At 54.2% G+C, this 16347-nt stretch overlaps 6 protein-coding genes across 6 annotated transcripts; 3 read left to right on the top strand and 3 right to left on the bottom strand.

The window, feature by feature from the left end:
* Window positions 1–526: 526 nt before the first annotated feature.
* On the top strand, window positions 527–3679 carry CMQ_3248 (c6 zinc finger domain containing protein; the record flags this gene model as incomplete). The annotated part of the gene is made up of 5 exons (XM_014317326.1): window positions 527–766; window positions 835–1021; window positions 1089–1235; window positions 1293–2221; window positions 2315–3679. 5 exons carry the CDS (start codon window positions 527–529, stop codon window positions 3677–3679), a joined length of 2868 nt encoding a protein of 955 aa, XP_014172801.1.
* Window positions 3680–4595: 916 nt separating this feature from the next.
* Window positions 4596–5827, top strand: CMQ_3230 (glycerophosphoryl diester phosphodiesterase family protein; the record flags this gene model as incomplete). Its single annotated transcript, XM_014317308.1, has 2 exons — window positions 4596–5087; window positions 5144–5827. 2 exons carry the CDS (start codon window positions 4596–4598, stop codon window positions 5825–5827), a joined length of 1176 nt encoding a protein of 391 aa, XP_014172783.1.
* Window positions 5828–6074: 247 nt separating this feature from the next.
* CMQ_2942 (GPI-anchor biosynthesis protein) lies at window positions 6075–7047 on the bottom strand (the record flags this gene model as incomplete). The annotated part of the gene is made up of 2 exons (XM_014317020.1): window positions 6075–6500; window positions 6565–7047. The coding sequence occupies 2 exons, from the start codon at window positions 7045–7047 to the stop codon at window positions 6075–6077; spliced, it is 909 nt and encodes a 302-aa protein (XP_014172495.1).
* Window positions 7048–7409: 362 nt separating this feature from the next.
* CMQ_2840 (recombination hotspot-binding protein) lies at window positions 7410–8363 on the bottom strand (the record flags this gene model as incomplete). The annotated part of the gene is made up of 2 exons (XM_014316918.1): window positions 7410–7998; window positions 8107–8363. 2 exons carry the CDS (start codon window positions 8361–8363, stop codon window positions 7410–7412), a joined length of 846 nt encoding a protein of 281 aa, XP_014172393.1.
* Window positions 8364–10707: 2344 nt separating this feature from the next.
* CMQ_2864 (methyltransferase type 11) lies at window positions 10708–12104 on the top strand (the record flags this gene model as incomplete). Its single annotated transcript, XM_014316942.1, has 5 exons — window positions 10708–10776; window positions 10828–10955; window positions 11329–11418; window positions 11468–11816; window positions 11865–12104. 5 exons carry the CDS (start codon window positions 10708–10710, stop codon window positions 12102–12104), a joined length of 876 nt encoding a protein of 291 aa, XP_014172417.1.
* A 704-nt stretch (window positions 12105–12808) lies between these two features.
* Window positions 12809–16014, bottom strand: CMQ_2652 (ubiquitin c-terminal hydrolase; the record flags this gene model as incomplete). Its single annotated transcript, XM_014316730.1, has 5 exons — window positions 12809–14292; window positions 14355–15237; window positions 15291–15665; window positions 15735–15836; window positions 15919–16014. The coding sequence occupies 5 exons, from the start codon at window positions 16012–16014 to the stop codon at window positions 12809–12811; spliced, it is 2940 nt and encodes a 979-aa protein (XP_014172205.1).
* Between the last annotated feature and the right edge of the window lie 333 nt (window positions 16015–16347).

A 16347-nucleotide genomic window follows, 5' to 3' on the forward strand; every position in this document is an offset into this window, starting at 1 on the left:
CTCTCATCCCCCCCTCCGTCCATCTTTTCGTGTCCCGTCCACCCTCATCTTCTCTTTGGATATCCTCTTGCCATTTGTGTTATACTCTTCGGGGGGATTTTACCAGGGTTTTTTGTGCCTATTTCACAGTACATGACTTGACTGGACATATCCACCAACCGTACACCCATCTTGCAAGTTTGCGCTTTGGTCTGGACTCGATTTGGCTTTACTTCGATTTGCTGCTAGGATAAGGGCACACGGTCAGGGGAGATACGAACACAATTCCACAATATCCGACTGCAACCACACCTGCGGCGACTTCATGCAGACCGGTGCCGCCGTTAGTCAACCCTGAGTGCGACGTTGGGTTTTCAGACAATTTCAACCATACAGCGATCAACGCGATCAGACTTCCGCCGATCTCTTTATCTGTTCGCTAGACGCCCACTTCGTTAACACCGGCACGTTCGCCACGCTTTCCGTATTCCTACCGCGTCAACCTCACCAACTCCGATTCTCTCGACCCCTTTTTCTAGAAATCAAAATGCCGGGCATACTACCTATGAAGGTCATTAAGGTGGGCACCAGCTCACAAAGCCGGATTGCCCAGGCCTGTGACCGTTGTCGCAGCAAGAAAATCCGCTGCGATGGCATCCGGCCTTGCTGCTCACAATGCGCCAACGTCGGGTTTGAGTGCCGCACCAGCGACAAGCTGAGTCGGCGCGCATTTCCTCGCGGCTACACCGAATCGCTAGAGGAACGCGTGCGCCAGCTCGAGTGTGAGGTGCGCGAGCTCAAGGACCTGCTTGACGAAAAAGACGAGAAGATCGACATGTTATCAAAAATGCACAGCAACCATCGCCATTCTTCACTCGCTTCACAGATGCCTCCTTCGCCCGCAACTGCTTCGGTGGCATCTCCCTCTGCCTCGTCCGCTACCAATACCACAGCCTCCGACAATGGTTCAAATCAGTCCTCGGCTTCTTCTTCTTCTCCTTCTTCCTTATCGCCAGGACCCTTGGTGTCAACAGCAGCAACTGTAAAGCCTGAAAAGGGGACGGCTGCAAGAAGATCTACATGTGACACAATAATGACAACGTCGGCAGCACAAAGATTAAAGAGAGACTCGAGATCACCCACTGCTCCGCCATATGCAGAGGACACATTCCGCGTGCAGGCGTCGCCGTTGTTATTGGGTGTTGAAAACTCAGACTCCTACTTTATGGGTGCATCGAGCGGCCGTTCTTTCATCGGTGCGTGTCCTCTTCACATTACCGCTCCGCCGTGTTCTTTTACTAACCACCTTACAGAAACATTCAAACGAAAATTGCAGGAAAGTGGGAAGTCGTGTTCTGACTTCCATTCTGAGGCATTCCTTCACATTCAGGGCTGTTACCCCCTTGTCGAAAATGCTGCATCCCTGCCATTACGGGTGCCACCGCGCATGTTCACAGACCGTTGTGTCAACGTCTACTTCCAAGAATGGTCACCACTGTTCCCCATTCTGCACCGCCCTGCCTTTCTGCGCATCTACGATGACTTCGTCAGCGACCCCGACAAGGTCAAGAACCACCACAAGCTGGCGCAGCTTTATCTCGTTTTTGCCATTGCAGCCCTTTCCAGTGATCAGCCTGATCTCGAACAAGTTGCGATTTGCGAGCGACAATGGCAGCGGTCGCTGGAGGCTGTGCTTATGGACAACACCATCATCACCCTCCAGTGCCTTGTTCTTGCCCTTCTGTACTGTACTGCGCGCGCCGATTACAAGCGCTTGCAGTACTACAAAGGAATTGCTGTCAGCCTGTCTCATCGTCTCGGCCTGCACCAGAGCCAAAAGCGGTTTTCTTTTGGCGCACTGACCATTGAGACCCGCAAGAAGGTCTTCTGGACTCTGTACACGTTGGATTGCTTTTCGGCCGCCGTCCTGGGCTTGCCGAAGCTGCTGAAGGACGACGATATCCACACGGAATACCCCACGGACACTGATGATGAGTATGTTACGGAGAAGGGCTTCCAGCCGACATTGCCCGGCGAGTCCACCCGCGTGTCGGCTGCCCTCGCTCTCTTCCGCGTCTCTCGCATCCTTGCCAAGGTATTGGAGACAAATTACCCGGCTGCTGCAACGCATGAGCTGTCGCTTCAGCAGATGAGTGCTCTCGAGACCGAGCTGATGGAGTGGCGTGACGCTCTGCCAAAGCATCTGGCGCTTACCTTCCGCCAAGAGAAACCCTCTACTGATGTGACAGGGAACAGATCTCCGTTGCTGGGTTTAGTCCCAATCTGCCCTCCATCCTTAGTGCCGTACAATAATACTAACATGGAATTTTTTTAGTCCCTTACCTACTACTATATCCGCACTCTGATCTGGCGCCCGGCCGTCGGGTCCTCTCTGGGTTCAAAGGCAGGGTCTGCTCTGATGGCAATCAGTGAATCCAGCAAGCACATAGTACAGATTGTGGAGCTATTGGAGGAGCGAAAGATGTCCTTTTCTCTGTGCATGAACGAGCCGGATATTCTCATCATTTGCGGCATGACATTGCTGTATCAGAGCATGAGTCTGAAACCGGACAGCAAGATTTTGAAGGATAGCGAGCGGCTCATCAACGCGGCGATCAAGATTGCGGACCGTACAAAGGCCCCTGGTTGCTATGACTTCAAGCGTGTGGCTGCCATGATTGTGAGCGTGGACGACCTGCCAGCACCCGTTCCCAGCGTTTCGCGCCCCAGCTCGGAGTCGGCCGCGACAGCCCCGACACGGCGTGCGTCTCAGTCCGGAAGTCAGCAGAGGAAAGTGAAGCATATTCTTGGCAGACACAACAGCGCCAGTGTAAGCGAGACGGACTTGCTTTTGCAGCAGGAAAAGCTTCGGCGTATGACGATGCCGACATCCACGACTATGACTGCGGGTTCTCTGGGCATCAAGGCCGAGCCGAGCCCGCGCTCTCGGTCCTCGTTCGATGGCTCTCGTGACCAGCGCCCACAGCACCGGCTGTCGCTGTCTCAGGCACAGATGCTCAGCCGCTTTTCCCAGCTACAGCAACAACAGCAACAGCAGCAGCAGCAACAACAACAACAGAGAATGGCGCAGAAGAAGAACTTGGACTATCTTGCCATGGATGGCAGTGGAAATGATGGGGACCAGTCGCCGTCCTCGCCAGCGCAGCCAAGGAACGCTCAGCACCAGCCACACCAGCAGATGTATTACGCAAGCCACAAACCAGCGTCTATGGCCGGCGTGACCCCTGCAGACTGGGAGGCGTTATTGGGCTCGATGGACGGCGGACACATGAACGTGTACGATGCCATCTACGGCGGCCCAGCGATCGGGCTGGCGCAAGGCTCGGAGCAGGCGCAGGCGCAGGCGCAGGCACCAGCATCTGCAACGTCACAATCGGGCGACGGCTGGTCGCCTGAGTCCTGGGACCTGTCTGGGTTTACGCTTGCCGACTTGGGACCCGGTTCACACAGCAGTGGTCCGGGCAGTGTGCCGCCACCGGCCCAGAGCGTGCTGAGCTTTAGCGATGAGAGCCTGAGTGGTGATGATCTAGCGTCGACGGATCTAGCCAGTCTTGGTCTCAGCGGCCTGGATCTGGGCAACCTCAACTACCGGAACGGAAACCACATGTTGAACAACAACTGCGCACCACAGACGGAAGCATTTGTCATCGACGGCATGGAGGCCGATTTTGTGTTGTAGTGATTTTTCTTCTCCCTTTAGGGCAGTGCGCGAGCGTTTCGCATTTATTCGTGTCGATTTTGAGTTCTCGGTCGCGGGAAGCCCCGCTGGTTTGCAGCAAAACGGCCGGTGTATTTTTCCCAGGAGGGGTTTTTTTTTTCAGACGTCATTACGCAAGGACTGGATTTCTTTCATTTTGTGCCGGAAAGGGACTGATGAATGGGGCTTGGTTTTGGGATATGTTGCGATTTCGTGTTCTCGACGCATGCAGTCCGACATGGTTTGGGATCGTCTGTTACTTCTAGCTGTTTTAGGCACTTTTGGCACGTCTTGTCGGGAGGACTCATTGAGGAACGGTGTTCATGCGTGTATTCTTTTGGACAACATCATGCGAGTATGTCGAGGGGAACTGAATTTCCTGGTTAGCAGTTGGTTCTCGAGCGTATGTTGGATATTAAAGCAATCATTTTACAGATGTCTCATCTGCTGCAATATAAATAAGGAGTGAAACCTTGATTGGCCAAAACGGGAAAAGCAGAAAGATGGCCGGGCTGCTGTCTCCGTAAACGGCTAAGGAAAATGGCGCGCAGCCAATAGTCACATCGGAGGAGTGCGTATGAGCTAGCGATTGGCCAGGGCAATTAGTCAAGAGCTGGCTGAAGCAAGTAGCGATGAGCTCGACATCCGGAGGCATCGGCGGTTAGCAGTGCTGTAAAGTCCGGCAAGAGCGCATCAGCTTGCCAGCCGGTCCTCAGTGTACGAGTATCTGTCTACATCTGCGTGCCTTCCTGCTGGCTACGTGGCCCTGTTCTCCACGTCGCTCTTTCCTCCTGGAGACGTCGTGGTCTGATATGCTGGGACACGTGTTATAGCTTCGAGTCTGCCCCATTCTGCCTCTCTTTCGCTTTTTCCTCTTTCTCTCATTCTATCGTCCACCATGTCTCTGAAGATGCCCTCGCCCGACGGCAATGGGCTGTCGCCGCTGCCATCGCCACCGCCATCGCCGCCGCTGTTATCAGGCGGACGGCCGCGTCTTCCGGCGTCGCTCGCGGCCTTCTCGCCCGCATCTCTGCACGGGTCCTCGACAGCGACGGTTCCGCTCAACATTGCCCACCGCGGCTTCAAGGCGCGCTGGCCCGAGAACTCGCTGGCGGCGTTCCGGGCGGCGCTTGACCCGACGCAGGGCGGCGCCCAGGCCATCGAGACGGACGTGCACCTCTCGCGCGACGGCGCCGTGGTGCTGTCACACGACCCGACGCTGCGCCGCTGTTTCGGCCGGCCTGAACGCATCTGTGACTGCGACTGGGCGATGCTGGCGACGCTGCGCACGGAGCGACTGCCGGGCGAGCCCATGGCCCGGCTGGCCGACGTGCTGGAGCTGCTGGCCGAGCCGGCCAACGAGACAGCCTGGGTGCTGCTGGACATCAAGGTGTGTTATTCTCTGTCTTGTAAGCTCGTACTTTTCTCGCTTACTGACACACCCAGCGTGATGACCCTCCACAGGAGCTGCTGCAGCGCGTGGCCGAGACGGTTGAGGCAGCTCCCGGCGACTGGGCTGGACGGATTGTGCTCGGGTGCTGGCAGGCCGTGGCGATGCGGATCTGCCGCGAACTCATGCCCAGCCTTCCGGTTGCCTACATCGGCTTCTCGCTCTCCTGTGCCGAGGCCCTGCTGGCCCACCACCCCGACGTGGTGCAGGTGTTCAACATGGAGCAGCACGTGCTCGTCGGCAGCCGTGGCGCCCGCTTCGTGCGCGCGGCCCAGGACGAGCTCAGCCCGGCCGGCCGACACAGCGTGCTGGCCTGGACGGTCAACGATCCCGAGTGGATGGAGTGGAGCATCCGGCGCGGCCTCGACGGCGTCATCACTGACGACCCGGCCGCCTACGACAAGGTGCTGCGGCGGCGGCGGTCCGAAGCCGCGCAGAAGAAGCTGCTCATGGTGGTAGATGAGAACACGCCGCTGCAGACAGCCGGCAACGAGACCGCTGTCGGCCCTTTCCCACACCCTCCGGCGAGCTCGACCCTCACGGGCTTCTTCATCCGCCGCTGGGCTCGTCTCTACGCATGGACCGGCTTCGTCAAAGGCGTGGCAATCGTCTTCAACAGCATCATGTGGGTTCGCAACGGGTCGTGGCAGACGCATCTGCAGAAGACGTTGGGGCAGTAGGCCGATGGTATTTATGAGCTTGCATGACCGTAAACCTGCTTTTTTTGGGTGACATAAATTTTGGAAAATGTCTCTTGCTCGATAGATTGCTGCATTTGGACGCATTTCACTATAGAGACATGAGGACTACTGCTCTCATTAGTTTTCTATTTTCCTCCCTATGCTTTGGAACGTACACTATCGTACAGCTGAAGGTGTGTGGTCTATGTTGGCTTTTTTGGCGTCACTCCTTTACCCCCTGCACCTCTCAGCTTCTCCGCTGCTGCTGCAGAGCACCTCCCAGCAGGCGGCCGACGGCGTGGCCGACATATGCGCCGACAACGATGGTGACGGGCCAGCGCTGCCACGGCCGGTCCCAATCGAGTGGAATGGGCACAGCGCCAAGCCAGGCACCGATGCAGGTGCCCCAGAGGCCGGCGGCAGAAGCAGCGTCAGCGACCGAGAGGCCGCCCTTGGCAGCCGCCGAAAAAAAATCGCCGGAAATGAGGGCCAGCCATCCGGGGCTGTCGGTACCGTGGGTGAAGACGACGGGGAAGAGGCCGAGCACGGCGATGTGGCCGGCACAGAGAAGAGTGCTGGGGGCGTGGACGAGAAAGGGGGCGCCGAAGAGGACGAGGACGACGTGGACGAGCGGCACGGCGAGAACGGTGAGCAGGAGGGAGAGAAAGGTCGTCTATGGCGGAAGGAAGTCAGGACACCGAGAAACGGCCGGAAAGGACAGCGACGAGAGAACATACCACAATGACGTTGGGCTTGCGCTGGTCTTTGCGGGCCCGCCGCTTCTTCTGCGACTCGGCGTCTGAACCTGCTGGCGGCAGCCCAATCACAGCCGCAGCCACCTGCACGACCGTCGAGGCCACCAGCAGGCCGGCCAGCGCGCCGATGCCAGTGCCATAGCCGTCTTCAGTCGTGTTGGTGGTAGTGTTGGTGCTGTTACTGCTGTCTTGCGTGGGGCCACTGCCCACCAACCCGCCAAAGCTTAGGGCCAGGCCAGCCAGCAGCAGCAACGGGCTGCCGTGTCGGGAAGCCAGGGCGAGCGAGGTGGCATAGGCCGGAGGCGTGGAAGATGGCGACGATGCAGAGAGACTGCTGTTGGTGGCGCTTTTGGTGGTGGTGATAGAATCGTCGTGCGAGCTGCTCTTGGCCGACGGGCCGCCTCGTCGACGACGGTTCGGCGTTGCAGTAGCAGACGACATCGTGACAGGGTCGACGAGAGGCATGGCGGGGGGGACGGCTCACGAGAGATGGGGAGAAACGATGGAAGAGAAGAGCAAATGGCCAAATCACAGAAAGACAGAGAGGACGAGAGGTACGATTGTGGGTCTCGTCTCCACCAATCAACGCAGCGCAGTAGCCCGTCTACCGGAGTGCCTGGAAGGCTGTGGAGATTCATGTAACCGCAAAATGGTCCGGATATATGCATATTGTCCCCACACATCGCATCGCAGAGCTCGGAGCATGACGAGACTACAGGAACGGGCTTGTTAAGACAGCCTGGTTTCGTACGAAGTTGTATATTCAGTCGTAAAATGTGAAACAGCAGTGGCATTCCCACCTCTCTGCGAGACGCCGGCACGCAGCTTTAAGCCTCGCCCATCCTGCTGTCCGTAGCCTTCTCTGCAGCCGTAGCAGCAGCTACGGTTTTGGTCTCGCCGTCCTCCGATTCCGCTCCCACCTCAGCTGGCAGCAGGTTCCGCAGCGCCAGGTCGTAGATGACGCCCTCGACGCGCTTCACCGCGTACTTGACCCCGTCCACGCGCTTCCGCAGAAAGTCGTTCTTCAGGTTGAGCAGCTGGAAGCCGCCGTGCAGCTCCTTGACAAACCGGCTGATGCGCACGGCCAGCGCCCCGTCGCCAAGCGTGACCGCGTTCATCGCCAGTCGGCCCAGCTCGTCGGCCAGCATCGTCAGCGCTGACAGGTACTCGTCGAGCGCCACGTGGAACCGGTCCTCCGCGCCGACATCCACATCCGTCTGTGCTGCCGCCGCATCGACCGGCCCGTCCACCGGCACACCAAGCGCCTCGCCCACTTCCTCCAGCGTAAGCAGCCGGCCGAGCTCGCCAGGATCTGTGCTGCCACCGCTGCTGCCACCCACACTGCCGCCCAGCCATGCCGTCAACAGCACCGTCGCGATGGCGTCCTGCAGGTGTCGTGTCCAGCGGTTGTTAAATCTGGCTGTCAGCGAGGACAAGGGAACAGGAAACAGAAAACGAATCCGGAAAAGAAAAGGAAAATTGCAAAAATTGCAAAAAACTGCATAAACACCCGCTTCCTCTCACTTGTAGTATGGGTGCGCTGATGCCACCTCGGCCAGCTGCCGGATCTTCGCCGTCTCGTCAGCCACCGCCGCCTCGGCCGCCGGCAGCAAAAGGTCGGCGTATCGAGCTCGCGGCGTTGCGTGAACCCGCGACAACACGCCTTGGGCATAGGCCACGCTGCGCTCCAGTGCCTCCACGAGTCCATCAATCGCCGCCCGGGCACTGGTCTCCTGCTCGGCGCGAGCCCGCAGCGATTCGAATACGCGCGGATTGATCATTGTGTAGAAAAACGGCTGTTTGAGGGATGTAAGGTGAGAGAAGATGTCTGCGAACAATTTTTATTAGATGTTCTTTGCATACATATACTAATATTTATTGTCGGATTCACTTGCAGAAAAATATTCAATCCCTAGAGCTCTCCAATTGCGGAAGGCGCTACCATGACAACTTCTGCGTACAGCAGAGTATCTTGTCTCAGTTAAATAAACTCCCTCAATGCTAAGCCAGCCACAGGCTTGTTGAATCCCCCAGTCATTCTTCTTCACATCCCGAATACAGGAGTGTAATGAAAAATGTTGAAGCTGAGCTTCGAGTTCGCGTCGCTTGGAGGCAGTGTGGTACCAAGGACACAGTGAAGGTAGGTCATGGGCAAGCCCAGAGGGCCTTCCTCCGAGATTCAAAAATAAGATTAATAACGAATATGCTCCGTAGAGCAATTTCAGATATTAAACTGAAAAGAACAGATACTACACTTGATCTAAGCCAAAAGGCAAAGAGAGCTAAGGAAAAAAAGAGAAAAGAAATTCCAAGATTGGAGGGGGATTTTCGACAGTTATATACAGTCCTGTAGTGGCCCGTGCGCTGGGCTTGTAACTTTTTTCACCGCCTCTTTTACAACCTGGTTGTGCCACTGAATGCCCCACTGGATCAAGATGACTAATATATCGCAACGACAGCACGTCTTCAAAGACGCTTTTTCTCATATTCGAGAACGGGGCAGTGGTAGATGATATACATGGGTCTCAAGCTAGGAGTCCAAGATATACAGACAGATGTATGTAAGACATAATATTAGGTAGGTCAATACGTATGCTATTCTGCAAACTCATATTCTCTATCAAAGCTAGTTGAAAAAAAGTTGTCTGCGAAAAAGGATGTAAGTACAACTTACTCACCTTACAACAACCGAAAACCAAACAACTGTGATTATGGTGTAATATAAAGACTATGACGCAGAATATTAAAGCAGTAATGTCTTCTCCATCCGAAAAGCTCAAAATTGTTACCGCTTCTGCCACATCAGAGTATTATGTGTTCCACATTAGTGTTTTTAAAACAAGGACAACGACCTGATGAACCGAAGGAGAGCCACTGCAATTCTTTCCGCAAGAAGAAAGCGTCGGCGTGCAACCCAATTTGTCTAGGCGCCATGTTAGATTGTGTAAAAGAGTGCCTGAGCTATTGTCTCCGCGTCGAGATCCGAGGAGTCTGTCTTCAACGCACCTAACAAACCTGTCTCGTATATTCCCTGATCGGATCTCAGAATAAACAACCGAAAATGAAACATATTTGGGAAAGGCAATCACGTCATAAGAACCAAGTTACTCCATAACCATACACATCCACAACCTCATAGCCAACAACCCCGATCGACTGACAGGCTAAGCCTATTGGGGGTCATGTTTCATTGATCCGCGGAGTTCCTTTGATTCAGGTTGCATCAATATAAGATACTTCAGGGTCATGTAAGTGGAACATTGTTAGCTGTTCGTGCAGGTAGCAGAGTCGTCAATTCTTGTTACTAAAGGGCAGCATCGGTTGACAGCTGATGAAAGATAATATGATACTTCGGAATGGAAACCCGGGATCCGGTCGAGTTTTAGCGTAAGAGGAGATCCACTCGCTGAACGGACCAACTGCCTTGTCGAGTGGACGACCTTACGAAGTACAACTACTTGTTGGCTACGGGTCGCCGTTTACTCGTCTTCCCGTCCTCCCCTTGTTCTAATAACCGCCGGCCAACATTCATGCAGTCGGCTCGGACAGAGCACATGCACTAGTCTTCTTTGAAGCACCAGCCGAGCCGGTTCATCTCTTCTACTCGTACTTGTTCTTGTTACTGCCTCGGCTGAGTAGTCAACCTCGTCTCAGCTGCATATCACGTCCGCGAGGTTATTGACATTCCCCGCTGTGGCCGATATCTATTTTTAGGGGAATCCCGAAAGTTGTACACCTAGTTTACTAGCCTAAGACTCAGTAGAGCTGTTCCTGCAAAAAATTGCGAGCCTTTTTGCGAACTTCACCCCGACTCAATATGATATGTAAGATACTTGTTCGTACATATATAGCAAACCGTGCGTATGCGCTGTGACGTGTGTGCTATAGAACAACTTGTGGATCAAGGTGCTTCTCGCATGATCATTGCAGACCCATATCGTAATCCGAATGCGTTCGGTTCCGAACACGTCTGTTTCTCTTCTCACCCCCTCTCGCCTCTCCAATCATACAAAAGAATCATACCCTACAAGATTCCCTGTTTTACGCCTTAGTTTCCCCTCGTACTTCAACCCTCACGTCAAACGCCGCTTGGTCAATTCAAGACGGCTATCTCTGTACTTGAAAATGACAGAGACCACATCCGTAGTCGAGGTTCATCCGGGGCATTACTGGACTGCACAGCCCCTGGGCGATGTGAGGTATAATCTGACAGTTCCACATGTGCTGCTCTAACCATTCGCTAAGGAGGATGACTCAACTCGCGGCGACGACGCGTCCACATCTACTGCGTCCATCGCCTCGTCAATCTTGCACTACCGGACCGTAAATGGACGAACTTATCACAGCGATGCCGTTACAGAAACGAAGTACTGGTAGGTTAACAGCGTGAACTTTTCCACCTCGAAGTTAAAGACCCCAAGCTAAAAATGGCAGGGGCGCAAATGACGAAGCTCAAATCAAAGCGCTAGACATCGAGTAATAAAGACACGATCCTGTAAGGTTGAGTACTTGTGATAACACCAGTTTAGGCACCATACGTTTACATTAATGCTAGACGGGAAGCTCCATCTTGCACCCTTATCAGCCGATATCAAGGTAAGTCGTATGTGTACATCATGCGTTTTGTTTATGGGACTTACGTGTTACTAGAAAGTAATAGATATTGGGACTGGAACGGGAGCTTGGGCTATGTAGGTAGTAGACACCTTCGTCGACTTCTGACTAGCAGCTAATACGCCGGCTTAGTGACTTTGCCGACTTACACCCTAACGTTACAGTGATCGGCACTGACATATCCCCCATTCAGCCGGCGTGGGTGCCGCCTAACGTGAAATTGTAAGATTTAAGCTATTAGGAGTACGAAGTATAACCTGACATGGCATAGCCAGATCGATGACTTTACACAGCCGTGGACTTTTGCGGAGGAATCAGTCGACTTCATCTACGCACGGTGGCTAATCGGCTGCGTGACGAACTGGACAGCTCTGTTCAAGGAGGCATACCGAACCCTGAAGCCAGGCGGCTGGATTGAAACATTCGAGAGTGACGGATTCTTCGAGTCCGACGACGGCACTCTAACCGACAAGAACGCCTCTAGCCAATGGGGTCACATCTTTAGTGAGGCCACCAAAAAACACGGCTCGACCGCTTCCTTCACAGTAGTTCGTGACAAGGTGCAGCAGAAAAGCTTAAGAGAAGCGGGTTTCGTCAACATCCAAGAGAACCCAATCAAGGTCTATTTCTCTCCTTCTTCTCGTCTTACTCATCTAACTCCAAAGTAGTGCCCTTTTTCCGAATGGCCAGAAGACCTGAAACTGAAGGAGATTGGCCTGTTTACTCGAGCTGCCTGGGAAGCTGATCCCGAGGGCTTTATAGGCTACATGGCGCACTCGCTTGGCTGGACAAAGGAGGAGATCACCGTATACTGTGCTCACATGCGCCGCGAATTGCGTGGTCTGAAGATTCATCTGTTTTATAGAGTGAATGCGGTATGGGCCCAAAAGCCTTTTTCTCCTAGCTAGATGTCTCGTTGCGCTCCAAGTCATCAATAACTCTATGGAAATTCTATACCAAACACGCCTTCTTGTATACTGACTCCTGTCGGGCCAGACTTTTTGCTTGGACTTTTTGGTTCGTGCCATCCTGTTACTAACTTTGTTCGGGCAAGAAATTTTGCAGAGTGTGGTAGACAGCATATCGCCAACAACGATTTAGTCCTCGCATGCCTTTGTGGCTTGTCTATAAACATAGGACTACTGTTATGTTGTTCTTTTTTATCAATACTAAAATAAATACAGTCGCAACATTCGCAACTGACTAAACGCCATTTTTGGTTGTCCCTGAAGACAAATGTCCACAAAACGGTACATATCCTTGAGAATGCCATTTTGTCCAAGTCTATAGATGCCGACTCCTTCCTTCGGTCCTTTTGTTTGGTTTCCTATGCATGTCCTGGCGTGTCAAATGGTATCATGAGCCCGTAATCAAACCCATGGAGACTTCTCCGAACCCCTCAAAACGAGGGCGTTAAATTTAATAAGCAACAAAAGAAAATCGAAAAAAAAACACACGTATAACAAGACTCCTGGATGATGTCCACTCCGACCTTCTAGGATGCAAAATGATGTAAGGTTATGCATTGCTCCCTTCATGCTCGCGCCAGCAATAATGGCCAGACGCTTCTTTAATTGATGGGTAGCATTATAAGCCGGGTATGCACGCGCTTTCACATGACAACGCACTCGCGTTCCGGCACGTTCATTTTGGTCCTGATTCGGACCTTTTCTTTCTCTGCCTCCTTGCCTTTGCCGGCACCTGTACCGGTATTTTCTTCGTCGGATTCCCGCTCTACACGGAGCTTGGGTTTGCCTCGCCGCAGCCCGTGATGATGATGGTGATGATGACCGTCGTCTGCTTGGAGTTGTGCTTCTTTTTGTGGCTGACCCTGAGATGGAGAATCTGTCGGTAGCGTAGTAGCCACTTGCTCGCCTGGCGGGCAGGCAGCCGGTGCAGAGACAACGTTGGCTAAGATAGGGTTGGGGGGTAACAGCGAGTCAGAAGCTGCTATAGCACTCGGGTTTGCTGTTGAGCAAAGTGGACTTGTGCCCAGACCGCCGTCCAAGTTGTCTTCGGACTGGCGCAAAGGCTCTTTGCTCGGCCGCATGAGTCCGCCAAGGCGGGTCATCGTCAGGCTGATGCGGCCCTCTCCAGCCTGGCTTACCGGGCGGCTGCGGGACTTTGCTGCAAGGCGTGCGGCCGCGCGCGAAAAGCGCTGTGCAGGTGTCTCTTCGGGGGTAGCACGTGGCGTTACCATAGGCGATCGTCCACCCTCTGGAGTGATGGCCGGCGTGTTCGAGATAGAGTCGGCAAACACGATACTTCCGCGGCGGGAGATGCTTTCCGACTTGCGAGCGGCTGTGAGCACAAACGAAGACGCATTCGACCCTTCATACAAACTTATAGATGGCGGTGCGTCTAGATCGGATGAGAAGCGAATGCTGGGTCCAGTCGTCGAACCCACAAAAGTAGGAGGGTTGCTGAAGAGGCTGCTGGCTCCCGCAGCCGTACCAGATTCTGCCAGGTCAACCTCACTCTGTTCCAAGTCTGTATCACCAAGGGTTCTCTCTGGCCTTGCGTAGCCTATGTTACTTGTCGAGTCGGTGTAAGAGGGCGGCCGGTTATTCTCAGCGTTCGAGGTCGTCGTTGGAGTCAGGTCGACCATTGGCATGATCTGGTAGAAGAGCAAGTATGGCATCTCGTCTTTGAGAGCAGCCTTGATGTCTTCAACATAGGTCACGCGGTGCTCCACATCAAGATCGTCAAATTTCACCCACTGCTCCTCTTCGTAGTCTGGGGGAGGGTCGAGCTCGTGGCGACGGTTGTCGGTGAGAGTTTTGGGATTGACCCTTGCAAAAGATATGTAGTGGCCGCTGTGCAGAGAAACCCCCCGATGGCAGACAACGGACTGGAGGACCAATTTATACTCAAAGTTAAGGTCGTTAAGTCCATCACTACAACCATCTGCCGCCATCATGAAGTATGGCAGACGAAGGCTGTCAGGAATGTCAATGTAGGTGTTCTGCCTTTGAAATTGGCCACCATTTGTCATCATGTAGCGCTTGAGGCATATGCCAACCACGGGACGCTTGTTGAATTGGCGGGCCACTTCGATGTCGTTGACCGGTTCGTTGTCCGAAGCCGCATGCCAAGCTGAGGCAGGGTTAAAATGGACACAAAAGGACTGGATATGGGGCTTATACGAAGCAACTTACGGATCAACCTGAAGATCTGCCATGCAGGGATCGTGACGGCCTTGATGACAGTAGAACCTTGGCGCTTAAACTGTTGCATGATGCTCGAAGAATCCATGTTTGCCGGCTTCGCCTCCGTAAGAGCGATGCGCTGAATGATGCTAGCCGACCGCTGGCGGCCAATGAGCGGTAGGCGGGGGTCGGCGGACGAAGAAGAAGCAGTGTCGCTCAAAGAGGCTGCCACAAACGCTTCCGAAGTTGTCCACCTACGATGCAGCGGCGCTGGGTCGTCGTCGAGAGCTTCGCTTACACTCTCGGCGCTCTCCTGGCTGCTCCCGGCGTCGTCTTCGGAGGGGACTATCCGAACGGTATCTCCAAGGAACGGCGCTGTTATCGTAGCCGTGGCAGAGACCGCTGCTTCTTGACTGGTGGCTGTAGCTGTGACTGTGACCACTTCGGATGTATCGATGCCCATAGAATCCTTGACCGGCGAAACAGCCTTGGGCCCTGGAGTTGCTGCGGTGAACATGGACGGTTCAGGAGATTCTATGGGAGAGACGGCAGACGTAGGAGTTGTATAGGACCTGTCGAGGCTTTTCTTGTCGATGGCACTGTCTCGCAAGACATCGACCTTGGTGTTAAAGTAGTCCTCTAGACAGTCCTCCAGCTTAATTCCCTTGCCGTCGGGATCGGGCGGCACGGCCAGGTTGAGCAAACGCTCGTAGACGACTTTGTGGTCATCCTCATCGCGCTTGCCCTGGTGGAAAAGGTCGACCTGGAGAGTGAGAAGCGGAAGCTGTAGGGTTTCGGTAATAAAGGCGAAGGCCTCTGACGTGTCCTGCTGCTCGGCCAGACGAGCGTCTGACCAGCCACAGTCGGCAAGGGTCTCCTGTAGGCCTGCAGCCTAGACTGAAATCAACGAGAATTCAAAGAAGATGGAAAAGTGTAAGCACCTACCATGTCAGCGTAGATGAGTCTACCGGTGCGCAGCATGTTAACCCATAAACGGATGAGGGCAGCTAGCTTTCGAGGAGGGCCGTCGGGCAGTTCGTTTTTGAGCATGCACTCAAAGGCGCTGAGCTTGGCGAACATGGCAAAGAGCAGAGCGTCGAGGTAGCAGGTGACGTTGAATCTATTTTCGGCGCCCTTCATCTCGGAGTTGGGGTTGTACGGAAGGACGACGCCAGCGAAGGCGTCCCGCTGGAGGCGGATCAGCTCGACGGCCTTATCAACATCGCCGTCCGCGTATTTGGATCGCAGAACATAGCCGAGGTGTTCCTTGGCGACATCTGTGAAATGAAGCTGGTCCAGGCGGCTGCGAAGCTCGTCGAGCTGTGTAGAGTCTGTTGTCAGAGTTTGTCTATGATCAAGGCTTCGAGAGAGGGGGGAACGGTGAGGTACCTTTGCAGCCTGTTTTCCCTTTTCCTCCTCTGCTCGGGCAGCCTGTTTGGCGGCATCGCTTTTGAAATAGGACAGGAAGACGTCAGCAGAATGCGGCCGGCTCTGCAGAGACAAGGTTAGTGGTTGGAGGGGACGACGTCGAAGCCAAGCTCGAAGAGCTTCCGAGACTCGTTTAAAGGCGCACCTTGTGGGTTTGAGGATCTGACGACTTGCTCCGGCGGTGAATTGTGCCGTTTTTGTCCCGCAAACTCATGAACTTGCGAGGAAGGGACGTCTTCATGGCGGCGGCCAGGAGAGCAGAGAGAGGGCTTCGAAAACGGGTAGAGCTAGTGGTGATGCCAGAGACCGGGCGATTTCAAGGGTATGCGGCAGCTCTCGAGACCGCTTGGCGGATGCGCATTACTGGGCAGTAAAGAAGACAACCATTGGTTCGAGCAAGTGACGCGAAGCTGAGGCGGGATATGATGCAACAACTTTGGACGTGGGATGCTAACCAGGTGCCAAGCTAGCGACAAGTTGGGTGCGTAGATGCTTCGATTGTTTTTTTTTTCCTTCATCACCAGACAGGCGTCAACATCGGAAGAGCAATTTGTTGAGGCAGTTTATGTGTAGG

Source organism: Grosmannia clavigera, assembly GCF_000143105.1.
Source record: "Grosmannia clavigera kw1407 unplaced genomic scaffold GCSC_144, whole genome shotgun sequence".
NCBI lineage: Eukaryota > Fungi > Ascomycota > Sordariomycetes > Ophiostomatales > Ophiostomataceae > Leptographium > Leptographium clavigerum.